Below are 15,544 nucleotides of genomic sequence, written 5' to 3' on the forward strand. Positions count from 1 at the left end.
TTTTGATTAGAACCATTTCAGCTGAGTGATAACTAGCATTTATATAGCCCTTTGAAGTTTGAAAAACACATTACATATATAAGAACTAATAATAGTAATAGTTAACATTTATATAGTCCTAACTCTGTGCCAGGCACTATGCTAAATGCTTTACAATTATTATCTCACTTGGTCCTCACAACAATCCTGGGAGATAGACGCTATATTGAACCTCATTTTATAGTTGAGGAAACTAAGGCAAACAGGTTAATTGGCTTGCCCAGGGTCACATAGCTTGTAAGTGTATGTATGAAGAAGGATTTAAATTCAGATCTTACAAACTCCAAGCCTGTTGCTCTATCCAGTGTGGCATGCACCTGTCTGTGCCACCAGAGAAGTCATGAAGGAATGGGATTAATGGCACAGGTAGAGGAAGTTAGCCGTATCAGGGAATAAGTGCTCATTATTTGAGACAACGGAAAAGGAGGGAGAGAGTAGGGGGCTGATATCAAAGGAATTTTAGATCACAAGGAGAAAAAAGCCTCAATTTAAAAAATTATTGTCATGGAAAACATGCTTCCATATTGGTCATTGTTGTAAGAGCAAACTCATATATAACCCAAACCCCTAAATAAAACCATAAATTTACACTGATGTTAAAAGATGACTCCAACTCTGGAGGCAGATAGCATTTCCCATCATAAGTCTTTCAGGATTGTCCCAGATCACTACATTAGTGAGAGTAGCCAAGTTGTCACAGATAATCATTTTCTAATATTGCTGTTACGGTGTACAATGTTCTTCCAGTTCTACTTATTTTTCTCTGCATCAATTCCTGCAGATCTTTCTAGCTTTTTCTGAAATCATCTTGCTTATCATTTCTTATAATATAATAGTATTCCATTATCATCACATACCACAGTTTGTTTAGCTATTTCCCAATTGATGGACATTCCCTCAATTTCCAATTCTTCACCACCACAAAAAGGAGCTGTGAGAAATATTTTTGTACAAGTAGGTCCTTTCCCCTTTTTCATTATCTCTTTGGTATGCAGGCCCGGTAGTGGTGTTACCAGATTAAAGGGTGCACGATTTTTTATAGCCTCCACCAACAATTCATTCATGTCCCAATTTGACCACATCCCTGCCAACATTTACTGTTTTCCTTTACTTCCATATTGGCCAATCTGAACGGTGTGAGGCGTGGTACCTCTGTGTTTTAATTTGCATTTTTCTAAATCAAGAGGGATTTAGAACATTTTTTTCATATGATTATTGATGGCTTTGATTTCTTCATCTGAAAATTGTTTGTTTGTATCCCTTGACCACTTGTCATTTAGAGAATGAAAACTTTACTTTTCTCAGCAAAGTAAGAGACATGGCCCTCAGTTGAGAGAGTAGAACCTGTTTCTTTTCTGTAAAATGAACTAGTTTGGTTAGATGATCCTTTAAGGGTTTTTTCTGGCTCTAACATATTTTCACAGTTTTGGGGAAGGTGATGTGGCTTCAAGACTTTTTCATCTTATTTCCCAGAAGCATAAATTTATTATAAAGATTACTATCTCACTCCCAGCTCCAAGTAACTTAACTTCCTGTATGTATGAAGAGATAACTGACTATAGCACTTGGTTATTGCAGATAATTAATTAAAAAACAATAGTACTAAATGTCCTGATTCCTTTCTACTTCACATTGGGGTATACAGTCTTCTTATATCTCAGGGTCTCTCTCTCCCTCAAAACTTCCTCTTCTCTCTAGTTTAGGAAGCTTTTTTATGCCAATTGTCTTTAGCGCATTGAAAGTATTTGTTTCATGTGCAAAAATGCCCAGTTAAAGCTCTGTAATCAGATGTAATGATTTCCCCTTCTTTCTCTTCCTCAAAAGATATTGAATGAAGAATGCTGTTTTTCATTTATTGGTTAGCTGTCAGATTTATCCTTTGTGACTCTTAATATCTGCATTCTTGGTTATCACACCAGAGAAGATGGAAATTTGGTAGGTGAAATAGAAGATTGCATAATAGGATATGAATCCTTTTCATAGATAGTTCACTAACATCATGTCCTTAGAACAATTCAAAACTTAGTCTTCTAAGTTCTTAAAATCTTCTTTAAAATTGGAAAGTTTTCTGGCAGTTTTTGCTTTGTTTTAAAGAGTGATCGATTCTACTTGGTTTTAAAACAGCTTTTTTCTTGGGAGTCAACAGGTGACTTAAATGATGTATCTTCAACAGATAACAAAAAGTAAAATTTTTTTTAAGTAGTTATACTGATCTTTTAGCTAAATCTTTTTTTATAAAAATTTATACTATTAAATGGAACAAAATTTCAGTTTTACCAGAGAAGAGATGAGATCCTCTCCAAAATAAAGCTGGATTTTGAACACAGAGGGGAACTGTTCCTACATTTTCATTTATTAGGATTAATGGGAACATTAATTTTTCTAATTTCAGAAATCATGCATTTTTTATTACCCATGTCTTTAGAAATAATTTTTATCTTAAGAAATTTAATTTCCATTCCTACTGTAAACTCCTCTTGTTTTTCCATCATCACTTTACAACTGATGCACTAAATTCTGTACCTGGGTTAAATACTTAATTTTTCCTACTAAAGCAGTAATAATATATATACATGGCAAAATTTGCCTTTTTTTTTTTGCAATTTGGCAATTTTCAATTTGGCAAAATTATCCATATCATTCTGTGAGGATCAGGGTTGACTATAGAGCTTAAAGCCTAGGATTCTATATAGTTCTCTTCATCATGTTCCTTTCTTCCTTTAACATGGTGAAGTGTTCAAAAGAAGTGGAAAAAGCTATCTCTGTTTTTAGTCTCATAGCCCCTAGATCTACTTCACATATAGATAGATGTTCAATGACTACTTTTTGATGATAATCTAGTATATTGTTAGGAAGAATTAAGACATCTCTCTCTATATAGCTTTATCTAAAATTCAGTGCTCTTAATACTTAAAAGATAATCATTTTGCATAAAAATATTTTGAGTAATAGTAATACTCATTGGAGATATATAGGATTCTTTTTAATATGAATTAAAAATTTTCCTCCATTATTTCCCCTTTCTCCTTAAAATTTTTCCCAAGAAATCAGAACCAGAGGTATATTATGCTTATAAGAATTAAGAGATTGCAAATCCATAACTCGATTTAATTTTTTAAATTTATTTTTACAGCTAAAATCTCATCCTAGTGAGAATGAAGAAAAGGAAGCCCAGTCTCAGCTACTAAAAGCTGATGAAATGCAGCGCTTACATTCACAAGCACATTATGCTTTTGATCGGGCTGATTATCGAGCTGCTATAACTTTCCTTGATAGTATTTTAGAGGTAAGTTTGTCATTGCAGAAAGCTTTTTGCTTCAGGGAAGGGCCTTAGTCATTGGTATTTGGTAATTTGGTATTTGGCAATGCCAAGAAGAGCTTCCAATCCAGAGTGCAAAGTAACACCTTTGAGATTAACACACAATTAGAATGTCTCCAAATTCTGTCAGTGGAATTGTGGGGATTCATTTCTTTATTTTTAATGAGATTTCTTGTTTTTGTTGATTTTTTAATTTGGGGGGGAAAAGGAATTTCTTTGAAGAAAAGGCCAGGAAGAAACTAGAATTGAAGGAGAAAGGAAGGTTGGGAAGATAGAATAAAGTGAAAATGGGGAATTTATAAGATAGAGAGTTATATATAGAATTATATAAATATATAATTGAAGGAGGTAGTACATCTTAGGTGGGTCAGTGGATTGAGAGTCACGTCTAGAGATGGGAGGTCCCAGGTTCAGATGTAGCCTCAGATGCTAATTAGCTTAGTGACCCTGGGCAAGTCATCCCACATGCCTACCCATTACTGATCTCATGCCTTGGAACTGATACTTGGTATTCATTCTAAGACAGTAAGGGATGAAAAAAAATTATTGATGGGAATTGAAAGAAATCTTTGTGAGCTAATCCCAAGGAATTTGTATTTGGTTCTGAGCTTCCTGCTTCTATTTTCTTGTTGATTTACTATCTGATTCCCAATAGATGCTTTTGTTCTGATAGTACTGAGATATGAAGTGAAGGTTATGTTTGTGTTTTATATTTCTAAGTCAGGCAAAGGGTTCATATATATGTTTATTTTGCCTTCACATAGGCAATATTTATAATGTTAACTTCCTATATGAATAAAACGTGCTTCATGAAATGCAGATTGACCCAAACAGAATTTATATTCTGACTATATCTGAAAACATGGCTTTACTTTCACCTTGCAAAAAATAGCATTGGCTTTGGTGTGCAAAATGTTTCTTTAATGAAAAGTTCTACAACTTACTTATTGAAGTAAAGGGGAAAACTGACCACTCCAGTCAGTGCAGTAATTTCCACAAGGGAATTCAAAGTTAAAATTGAGTAGATTATAGTTCCCCTAGCCACTTTAACTTTGCGGTTTGCTGCAGGTATAATATCTTTGATTTTCATTTGGTCTTGATAATTGTAGTTTGATGTTTACATAAATATAGCTAATATGATTGCTATGGGGAACTTCTCTCTGAAATATAAAATCTGCCCCTTCATTGGAGCTTCATTAATATTCTTCTTCCTATAGTAATGTTTGTGCTGAAAAATATAGTCTTTTCCCAGAGTTCTTGATCTTCATTATATTGCTCATCATTACTACTGTAAAGGATAATTATCCAATCTTCACCCTACTGAGAATATTTCTCACTTTAGTAGCATGTGACAAAATATCAGAAGCTAAGACAAACATCTCCAGTCTCATTTGATCCTCATTTGATTTGGGATTTCACCAAAGTGATGAATAATTATGTATTTTTTATATCCTGTTCACTCTTCAGTGAAATAAAGAGACTCAAAAGTTTCAGCTGAATTAGAGTTTCATGATTTTTATATTTTATTCAGACTTACTTTGTAATTGAAACTTATATATAAACATTTTTGGATGAGCCTTTGAGTTTTCATTGATGTCAAGGAAGCTTCCTCTAACAATTCAAATTGATATCTGCTCTACAGTTTATAGTCTTAGGCAGTTTTGCCTAGGGGACACTAAAAGATTAAGTGACTCCCCCAGAGTCATGAAAACCAGTGTGTGTCAGAGACCAGACTTGAATCAAGGCTCTGCCAATTCCCAAGGTAGGCTTTCTGTTATGTCACTATCTTGCCCAGTGTCAAATTTTGTTTTTAAAATAATTTACCCTAACAGTTCAGTCCAACAAATATTTGTTAAGCTGCAATTATGTGCTATAGGAGCCAGATAATAGTTTTAAGTGTATTTCATATTAGGGAAGGAACAAAGGGGCATTTCAATTTATTACCTGAGCAGATGGACATTTCTTCTTCCTGCAGTAGTCCCTGATCTCCCCCTCCCCCAAATTCAAAGAATTATCTGTATTTCTCTCTTATAATTTAAGATACTTTTTTTTAAAGACCTTACCTTCCATCTTAGAATCAATACTGTGTATTGGTTCCAAGACAAAAGAGTGGTAAGGCAGTGGGGTTAAGTGACTTGTCCAGGGTCACACAGCTAGGAAGTGTCTTGAGGCCATTTTTAAATCTAGGACCTTCCATCTCTAGGTCTGGCTCTCAATCTCCTGAGCCACTCAGCTGCCCTGATACTTAAGAATTATTTCTAGTAGGATATAAAAATCTGTAGGTAGGTGAGTTTTTTGAGGAGGGTACAACAATTCATTGTTTTAGAAAATAAGTACTTCAATTTAATGAGAAAAATGGAGAAAGCAGAATTGAAAATGCTTATTGATAAGTGATATGAATAAGGATATGTGGGATGCAGATATGAATGTTTTAATTTAACTTTGCTGTGTTTCTTGCTCAAAGTCTAGTTCTTCTGTTTCTTAAGGTTTGTGTTTGGGATGCAGAGCTGCGAGAACTTCGGGCTGAATGCTTTATAAAAGAAGGGGAGCCAGGGAAAGCTATTAGTGATTTAAAATCTGCATCCAAATTGAAGAATGACAATACTGAGGCTTTTTACAAAATCAGCACAATATATTATCAGCTGGGAGATCATGAACTGTCACTCAGGTCAGTTTTCTTACTATTTGAATTAGTATATCAACAGCATTTACACTGCAAAACTCAAGTTTACGTAAACTATTGTCTTTTTATTAGAGTTAGGGTACAGTCCATTTAACAATTACTTTCATGGTATTAAATTACATATTTGTGTCTTTTTTTTTACTATTCCCTAATAATATTTTGATTCCAAATGTTTTGTAGAATAAAGTGAATTCAAAGCAGTTCTCTTCCTGACAATATTATACTTTGATGTAAGATTTCATATTCTCCCAAGTTAAATATGCCTATTACATTGTTTTATACACAGATATGCAATAATTTAAATGAGTGCATTTGTAAAAAAAAAATGTGTGTGTATCCTATATTGGAAAGAAGCTAACCTAGGAGTTAGAAGATCTGTATAATAGTCACAGCAATGCTACTGGCTAGCTATGTTACAGTGGTCAAGTCTTCACCATCTGTTTCCTCATCTTTAAAATTAGCAGATGGAACTTTATCATTGGGCCTTTTATAGCTCTAGTATTCTATAATTTGCTGCTATGATCAGTCTATGAACAAAGACCTTTTACTTTGATTCCTAAAAATAGTATAGAAAAACTGTCAATTCATTTTGAGATATATAAATGTATTATGTTCCTTTTATTTTTAATACATTAACAGTGAAGTCCGAGAATGTTTAAAGCTTGATCAAGATCATAAAAGATGCTTTGCACATTATAAGCAAGTAAAGAAACTTAATAAACTTATTGAGTCAGCAGAGGAGCTCATCAGAGAAGGCAGGTAAGATTGAATTTATTTATTCTAGTTTGGCCAGGATTCTGTTAAACCAGTGTTAAAACCTGTTCAGTATCCAGAGAGAATGTGCAGATGATAATTCTGTTAGACTAATAATTTCTTGGCCTGTGAAAACAGGATCCCAAAGATGATATTTGGAACTTGATGAGTCTTCTTAAAAATTTTATGCTATCTCATGTATAACCCAGTGGAACTGCCCATCAGCTCTGGGAAGGGGAAGAGAAGAGGACCGGGGGTGGAGTGGGGTGTGGGGTGGGGATCACAAATCATGTAACCATGGAAAAATATTCTAAAGAAAAAAAATTATATGCTATCTGTAATGCCATAGCAACTTATCGCCTTCATAACTTAAATTCTGAAATAGTGTTAAAGTTTGTGAAAACTTTCAAATTTACTTGTGAGATGCATCAATATTAGCTGTGAAAGTATCAGGATCCCTGTTATCAAATGGCATATGACATTTACTAAAATATGGCTCTAATTGTTTTTTTCTGTGTGTATTCCCAAAAGCTATTCTAAAGTTCATAGTGAATTTTTATGTGTCATTAAACTTAAGCTTATTTTAGAGACAGCTAGGTGACTCATTGGATAGAGTGCTGGGCCAGGAGTTCAAATGTGACCTCAGGCACTAGCTGTGGTGACTCTGGGCAAATCACTTTAGCTCCTTTTGCTTTCTTTCCTCAGCTGTAAAATTGGGATAATAACAATGCTTACCTCTTAGAGTACTTGTGAGGTTAAAATGAGAATAATATTTATGTATTAGCCCCTTTTAGCCCCAGTGCTTGGCAGATGCTAAGCACTATGTAAATGCTTATTTTTTCTCTGCTGTAGCATTTTCTTAACTTATATTGGTCTGATTGGAGTAGTTCAGAAATGTGGTTCTAGTAATAATCTGGTAAAACTTGCTGGATGTAATCAAGTGCAAGACAGATATTTAAAGTTGTTTTGAATCCTATTGTTACAATTCCATCAAGGTGTTTCTGTGATAAAGTGATCTTTGTAGGTGCTTTGGCAAGCATAGGTGTACTTTACATTTATCCCAATGTACTTAATGTACTTTATGCAGTAATGGTATGTTCATTTTTCGTGGCTTTAGAGAAGCTTCTGAATGATAATAAATGATTTTCTTCAAATAAAGACAAAACTTAAGCAAATTGAACATTTGGCTTTTGGAGAAATATATTGATTTGGTCAGATGGCATCCTGTCAACAACAGATAGTGCAGATAATTGTTCAGGAAACAGAATTATAAAGTACTTATCACCTATTTACTTTGTAACAGATACGTAGATGCTGTTAGCAAATATGAATCTGTAATGAAAACAGAGCCAAATACACCTGTTTATACTATTCGTTCCAAAGAGAGGATTTGCCATTGCTTCTCCAAGGTAACAGTTTATTTTTTCTTAAAACTTATATTTCTGACACTTGGCCTTATATCCTGGTGGGTATCTATTCTTGCAAGAATGAAATAGAGCCTTCAACTGCACCTGACTAGGAGTCTGTCTTTTTAGCTAACTGCTAAATTTTATTTAAGATGCAGTAAATATTTTCTCCGTGGGTCTCAGGTTCAGTTTTCCATATGGATTTTCTAGTGAAATAAATCATGTTTGGGTAAAAATAACAATGCTGAATAAATTAAATTCAGTATGATTCCATTTGGGAATATAACTCCAGGCACTGTATTAATTGCTGGGGATACAAAAAGAAGTGAAAGACATTTCCTTCCCTGAAGGAGCTGATAATCTAATGAGGGAAACTACATGCCAGCAAATCTATATAAGAGAGAGCCCCATTGTCAAAACTGTGGCCCAAGGGGAGAGGACTCTTTGGATAGACTATAACCTCTGATTTTTCTCAGCCAATGAGGAAACAAGGGAGGGCTTCCCTCACTAGGCTTAGGAAATATCCTGCTGTCCCTACCCTCAAGGTGTACCCGCTACCAAGCTCCTGTCCTGCACCTGCTCTTGCAAGGGCATTAATAAAGGGCTTTCCTACTCAAATAAAAAAAAAATAAATAAATAAAACATATTTCTGCCTAGTTTATGAATGCACAACTATGCTTCCTTTTTTGTTAATTGTTTTTAGGATGAAAAACCTGTTGAAGCGATTAAAGCATGTTCAGAAGTTTTACAGTTGGAACCTGCCAATGTGAATGCTCTCAAAGACAGAGCAGAAGCCTATTTAATAGAGGAAATGTATGATGAAGGTAAACCTTTTGGAACATGGATTCAATGACTTAATACTTTTGGTGTACCAAATGAGACTTCTGTTCTGTGTCACTTTGCTTTCAACTAATTTTCCAAATGCTCTTAAGAATTTTTATAGACTTAAGAAATAGTGAAATACTTAAGAATTATTCTTTTTTCATGGAACACAGATGTCTTACTTTATTAGGAATTTGATCTGCAATTGAATCCCCCACTAAGAAAATTTTAAATATGAAGTGGTTGAAAAATATTTCACCATATCTTGTGAAAAAGTTTTAATTTTAAATCATAATATGCAAATTAGACAGTTTTTAGAGGGAGGATATGGCCAGATTTCATTTTATTTTTTAATTGTTAAAAATTGACCAAGGATTAAATAAATATGGAGGTAGCTAGATGGCTCAATGGATAGTGCCCTGGGCCTGGAGTCTAGAAGATCTGAGTTCAAATGTGGCCTCAGACAGCTGTGTGACCCTAGGCAAGTCACTTAACCCCTATGCCTTAATCTACTGGAGAAGGAAATGGAAAACCCCTTGTAATAGATGGCAATATTAGGAAATTTATGGTAATAGGACAGAAACACCAGGAAGCCAACCAAAGGAAAGGCTGGATCTTACACTCCTCCCCCCACACCACTTCCTGTCCCTTTCTCAACTGATCTAAAAGTTCATCTCAAGAATGGTAAGCTTGAATGAAGGGTTTTCTCAATAACTAATGCTACAATTTAAATCTTTTAACTAAGAGGGTTTTATTCTTTAAGGTTGAGGAGGTAAAGACGGGAAGGGGGAAAGAGGAAAATAGGTTTCCCTAACTTCCTATGATTTCCTGTTGATTAAAGATTTTCACAATGTGTTCAATTCAGGAAATAAGGTTATTTTCTTTTTAGGGAGAAATTGATAGCAAAAGCTGACAGATTCTTCAGAGCTAAGCTCCAAATCTTCTTAGTACTCAGATAAATAATCATTGACCAAGAGAGGAATTGGTTTTCCTGCTTCCTTCCAACAGTCAGAGGAAAGGAGAAGTGAAGTCAAGTTGCTGGGCTTCCCAACTATCCCCTCTCCGAGATTCTATTGGAATCCCGTCTCCATCTGGTTGATTGGCGGTTCACCAAATTCCAAATCTCTTGCCTTTTTTTTGCAGATCCATTTTGTGTTGCAATCTTTTCCTTACAAATCCCTACTTTCTTCTTTGGCAGAATTTAAATCCAGTAATTCTGCATCAGTCATATCATACTTACCTTTCATATTATTAATAATAAAACTTAACTATCTAAGCTCTGAAACTATACTATTTTTAAAAATTCCACTACCCCCAAAATAAAAATCTTAGTCTGTCTCCACTATTCTAAACTATCTAACCCTATGCTAAGATTTGGGATCAAGGAAAGTGGTGTAGGTCATAGAAATGCAATACAGAAATATGGTTTGAAATACAATAATAACCAACACAAAAAATTTAAACAATATTATTAACAACACTATAACTTCCTTATTTCCTAATGACTAAGGTCTGTTCTAAATTAAAGTTTTCATAAACAATATCCATTCCTAACATTACTATCTAGCTTAACTTATATTAACTATATTATTCATCTGTCCCTAATACATTTAGAATTTTAAATAACTTCTCTAAATCTTGCCCTGTGTGTTAGTTGTTAGAATGTTAGTAACTTAATATTATACTGTTAGACTGTTAGTTTCATTAGTATTTTACAAATGTACATAGTTTTGTCTGTATAAAGTTATATATGTACAATTATGACATATTTTGTATGTGAGTTCTGTTCAAAGTCATGCAGATAAGAAATTTTCTTTGTTTGAATTTTCCACAGAACTCACAATTATATCAGTATGAATTTTGTGTGTGTTCTAATTATGAAATGTTACTTACTCACCCAATCCATGAGATTCCTTTCCATGCTGTTTTTATGTGTAATTGTATATGTGCATGTGCCTATGTGTGAAGTTAACATGTATGATGCTTTCTTACGTGACCTCATCACCATCAGTTCTAGATTTCAAAGTCTTTCCATGTCTTTGGTGTTGATTGTAGAAAACAAACATGTCTTGGGTTTTTCATCTGTACAGCATTCATGTGTTGTCTGTCATCTCACCTTGATTAAAGTCCCATGTTCTTTAACATACAGAAACATGCATGTATGTAAGCTTTGTATGCATGTATGTAAGATTGATTTTTTTTTGTTTGCTTGTGCAGGGAAGTAAGTGAATTCTTCATGTGTCCCTGTCAGTCTTCATGAATTGGTTCTTCATGCATGGAAGTATGCTTTTCTGTATGATAATCTTCATGTGTGGGTGTATGCAGTATGTTGTACTGAATAAATTTTTAAGATATATTTTATGATTTTGAAATGATTATCTAATATTATTTGATGCTTAATTTCACAAGGGGTTTCATTTTATGTAGAGTTGCTTCTTTGAGGTATTTATATTAGGAGATTATCTTGACTTTTGAATTTTTCTTGGAGATAGAATTTTTCCTTTAGTCTATGGTTTTTATGTTCTTGTTGGTGTAGATCGAATAATACATGATGCAATGTATTCTGCAGAGATGTGTCTTCTTAGTTAAGTGACTTTGTTTCATTTTCATTATTGTTGTAAGCAGAAATCATTTCTTACTTTACATAGCTATAATCTTCATATATGGGGCTATTTCATCATTGATTTGCAGTGCTTATTTCTGTTGTAACTTGTACTTTCGTGTCTCTCATTTGTGTTGTTATTGTTCTTGTGTTATTCTATGCAGTGCTTTCAATTTTGTTCTTCTTGTACTCTCATGTATAGCTTTCCACTTATAGGAACAATAGTTAAAATATTGTTAGGGCTCTTGGCAATATTTCAGATATTTTCTTCGAGCAAAGCCTTTAACTTGGCACCCTGGGCACTAACATGACTTGGTAATGATGCATGCCAAAGTGCTTTATCATTATTTACCATAGCTGCCCCCGTGACCCTGTGTCCTCTATAGATATATGAGGATCCACCAGTGTATAACTCCATATCAGGATCACTAAGAGGTGTGTCTTCTCTAGGCTTATACATCATTTCTACCACTTGGCTACAGTCATCCAGTGGTTCTCCACCTAATGGCAAATCTGGAATCAGAGTCACTGGATTCACCGGTGCACACCTGTGAATGGTTATATTATCATTACCCAGCAAATTTATACTGAGATATTCTTGCATTTGTAAAAAGCATGTATATTCTGTGATCGTAATAGTTTTTCAATCTGATGTGCAGAATACACAGATAGGTTGCATCCCAGTACAACATCATTTCCTTTCTTCACCATGAGAGCAGTTGCAACAATGCTTCTCAGGCAGTGTACCTTTCCTTGTGTGACCGGGTCTAGGATAGAACTGTAAAATGCAACAGCTCTTAAATTAAAACCAAAATATTGTGCCAACATTCCTGAAGTGATACCCTTAGCTTCATGTTCCTATAAGTGGACCTCCTTTTTGTAGCTTGGTATCCCTAAAGCCAGAGCTGTCAAAATGACTTGTTTCAACTTTGACAAAGCATGTAGATGTTCTTTAGTTAATTGCAAGGGTTCTTCAACCTCCTTCGTTGTCAAGTCAGTCAAACACTTTGAAATATGAGAATACCCTACAATATACTGTCTTGAGAAACCAGCAACCCCTAGAAATGCCCTGAATTGTTTCTTGGTACTAGGGATGCCTAGCTTCTGTATATCTGCTATCCTTTTACTTGAAATTTTCCTGGTGCCCTCTTCCAGGATAAATCCAAGATATTCAACTTGGGGATTCAACAATGGGGAGAACCCACTGAATTTTCTTCTTAGAGACCTTGTGTCCTCTCTTATAAAGCTCTATCAGTAACATTTTTGAATCTTCCAAGCAAGTCTTTGGGTTAGGTGATGCTAACAGTAAATCATCCACATAGTGCACCAACTTACTGTGTTTGAATCTGATATTAGCTAGATCTCTTTTGAAGTAGTTAGCAGAATATAGAGGCTGACTCACAACATCCTTGGACTACCCTCGTGTAACAGAGCTGAGTTTGTCCCCATTGGAAAGCAAAAATGTTTTGCGAGTCAGGGTGCAGTGGTATGGTGAAATATGCATTGCTCAGATCTGTCACTGCATATCACCAGGCATCTGGTGGTATCTGTGTGATAATATCATTTGATGAAGGTGTCACTGTATATTTTCTTTATAAAGTTGTTCACTGTCTTAAGATTCTGTACAAATCTCTAGCATTGTGTCCTGTCTGTGTTCAGCTTGTTTTTCTCAATAGCCAAAACTGGACTATTAAATTCAAACACTGTAGATCTTAAAATACCTTATTCTAATAAGCTGTTGATAATTGGTGTTATGCCTTCTATAGCTTCTCTGCTCAATTTGTATTTAGGCATCTTAGGAGGTACGCCATCCCTGACTTCTATCTTTACTGATGTTTAGCAAAAGTCCCTTGTGGAATGTCATTTGGTATCTCACACAATGATGTTAAAGTTTGAATTTGTTCAGGCTTTTCCTCCAATCAATGTAATGTTTTAAAGAATGCTTGCATAAATGCAGGTATATATTCCTTGAATGTTCACATTGCAGGGTTGCCTCAATCTTACATAAAAAATCGTGTCCTAAAAGGTTATCTGGACATCCAGGAATTAATAAGAATGTATGATCAATGGTGAGAGGACCTAGCTTAACCATTGTGTTTTTGAGCTCTGGGACTTCCTGTATTTCTCCCTGTAGCTCTAGCCACTGAAACCATACCCCCTATGGTGATATTTCCTGGAAGTATCTTTAGGACTGATTTTGAAGCACCAGGTCTATGAGAGCTTTATATTGTTTCTTCTCCACCTTAATCCATACACATGTTTCTGGTTTTTCTGTGGATATTGAATTTATTGCCAATGTATCACTTTACACTGTACTGTCATCCTCTGCCATTTGTATTGTTGGACCAATTCAATTTTCTTGGTTTAAGTCATTTCCTAATTGATCTTCATTTATATTTGAGTGTATATCTTCTTTGACTTTTCCCTCAGACCCTTTCTTATTTTTATCTTTACATTTCTTGTCCTTATCCTTAATTTCTTTATCCATCAGCCCTGTTGTCTTTTGCCCACTCCCTTCCTGAGTCTGTCCTTGTCCTTCTTTCTGGAGATATTCTTCACACATTTTTCTGACCATTTGTTCAAGGTTAATATCCATCACAAGAATCTGGGCTGCCTTTTTGGGTGTTATGAATTTTATGAGGTTTCTAATATATGTAATAGTCTGAATTGCAGCCATAGCAAATACATAAACCTGAGTTTTAATCTGCCATACCATTGTGTTCATAGTAAATGGCACGGTTGTTATAAAAGCCATGGTATTTGCTCTTAACCCTATAGTGTCTATTGCTACACCAGTTACAGCACTGTACAAAATGATGTACATCCAATAACAGGTGATAGCAGCCAATACTAACAGTCCACATATGATTTGTAACAGCATCTTCTTCCCTCCAATGTATTTCTCTCAGTCTGGGATGGGTAAGATTTTTCTCGGGGTGCCAATTGTAATAGATGGCAATATTAGGAGATTTAAGGAACTAGGACAGACACCAGGAAGCCAGCTAAAGGAAAAGCTGGATCTTGCACTCCTCCCTTTTTCGTGCACATCCATCTTGTGTTGCAATCTTTTCCTTACACTCTCCAGTGTCTTTGCTAAGAAAACCTCATAGGCAGCATTATAGTCTACTGGATCATGAAGAGTTAGACATGACTTAACAAAATAAATAAATATAAATCTTTTCAAAATGTGAATTTTCTAATTACAAGAAATCTAATTAGGCAATAATTTAATTAAAGCAAAGGAAAAATGATGTCCCTTGACTTTTTTCAGATTGGAAGATATTTTGTTTATAAGTAAATTACTGTTTTAGCAGTTTGATAACTGCATGAAGTTAGATAAGCCATATGACCTTCTTGGGCCCCAATTTGCTCATCAGTAGGATAAGATGGAGATGAGACCTTAAAGACTATCTGGTCAAACCACCTGATTTTGTAGAGGAGAACACAGATTTTGTTTATTTGGTATAGAAAATGTTCACTGGAGGTGTAGTGATTAAGGAATTTGAAATGTGTAGTAATTATAATTTTTATAAGAATTACCTCATGATTTATGTTTTAGATGTAATTTAGCCTTCAGGCATCTACCTATGCAATGGCATTTATTTTTCTTTTAATTTCTTTTTACCTTTATTTTAAAATATTTTTCCATGTTTCTTTCCCTCCCCTCTTCCCTTCCACCTCCCAGAGCCAACAAGCAATTCTCCTGGGTTGTACAAATGTTATCACTTGATACCTATTTCCACATTTTCGTTTTTGTTATAGAACAATTTTTTAAAGCCTAAACCTCCCCAAACATACCCATATATACATGTGATAAGTGGTGTCATTTGTTTTGCTTTTGCATTTCTACTCTCATAGCTTTCTCTTAATGTGGTGCCTTAGCATTGTTTTGATGTGCATTTCTCTAATTATGAGAGATT

The 15,544-nt window shown here is 34.7% G+C and overlaps 1 protein-coding gene across 1 annotated transcript in view; it reads left to right on the forward strand.

The window, feature by feature from the left end:
* DNAJC3 (DnaJ heat shock protein family (Hsp40) member C3) overlaps nt 1–15,544 on the forward strand; it is a 99,495-nt gene that overhangs the window by 64,213 nt on the left and 19,738 nt on the right. Inside the window, exons 5-9 of the mRNA XM_001366295.4 lie at nt 3,173–3,325; nt 5,845–6,026; nt 6,681–6,800; nt 8,098–8,203; nt 8,904–9,024. Coding sequence (XP_001366332.1) covers nt 3,173–3,325; nt 5,845–6,026; nt 6,681–6,800; nt 8,098–8,203; nt 8,904–9,024 — 682 coding nt within the window. The remainder of the gene's footprint in view (nt 1–3,172; nt 3,326–5,844; nt 6,027–6,680; nt 6,801–8,097; nt 8,204–8,903; nt 9,025–15,544) is intronic.

Source organism: Monodelphis domestica, chromosome 8 (assembly GCF_027887165.1).
Source record: "Monodelphis domestica isolate mMonDom1 chromosome 8, mMonDom1.pri, whole genome shotgun sequence".
Taxonomy (NCBI): Eukaryota; Metazoa; Chordata; class Mammalia; order Didelphimorphia; family Didelphidae; genus Monodelphis; species Monodelphis domestica.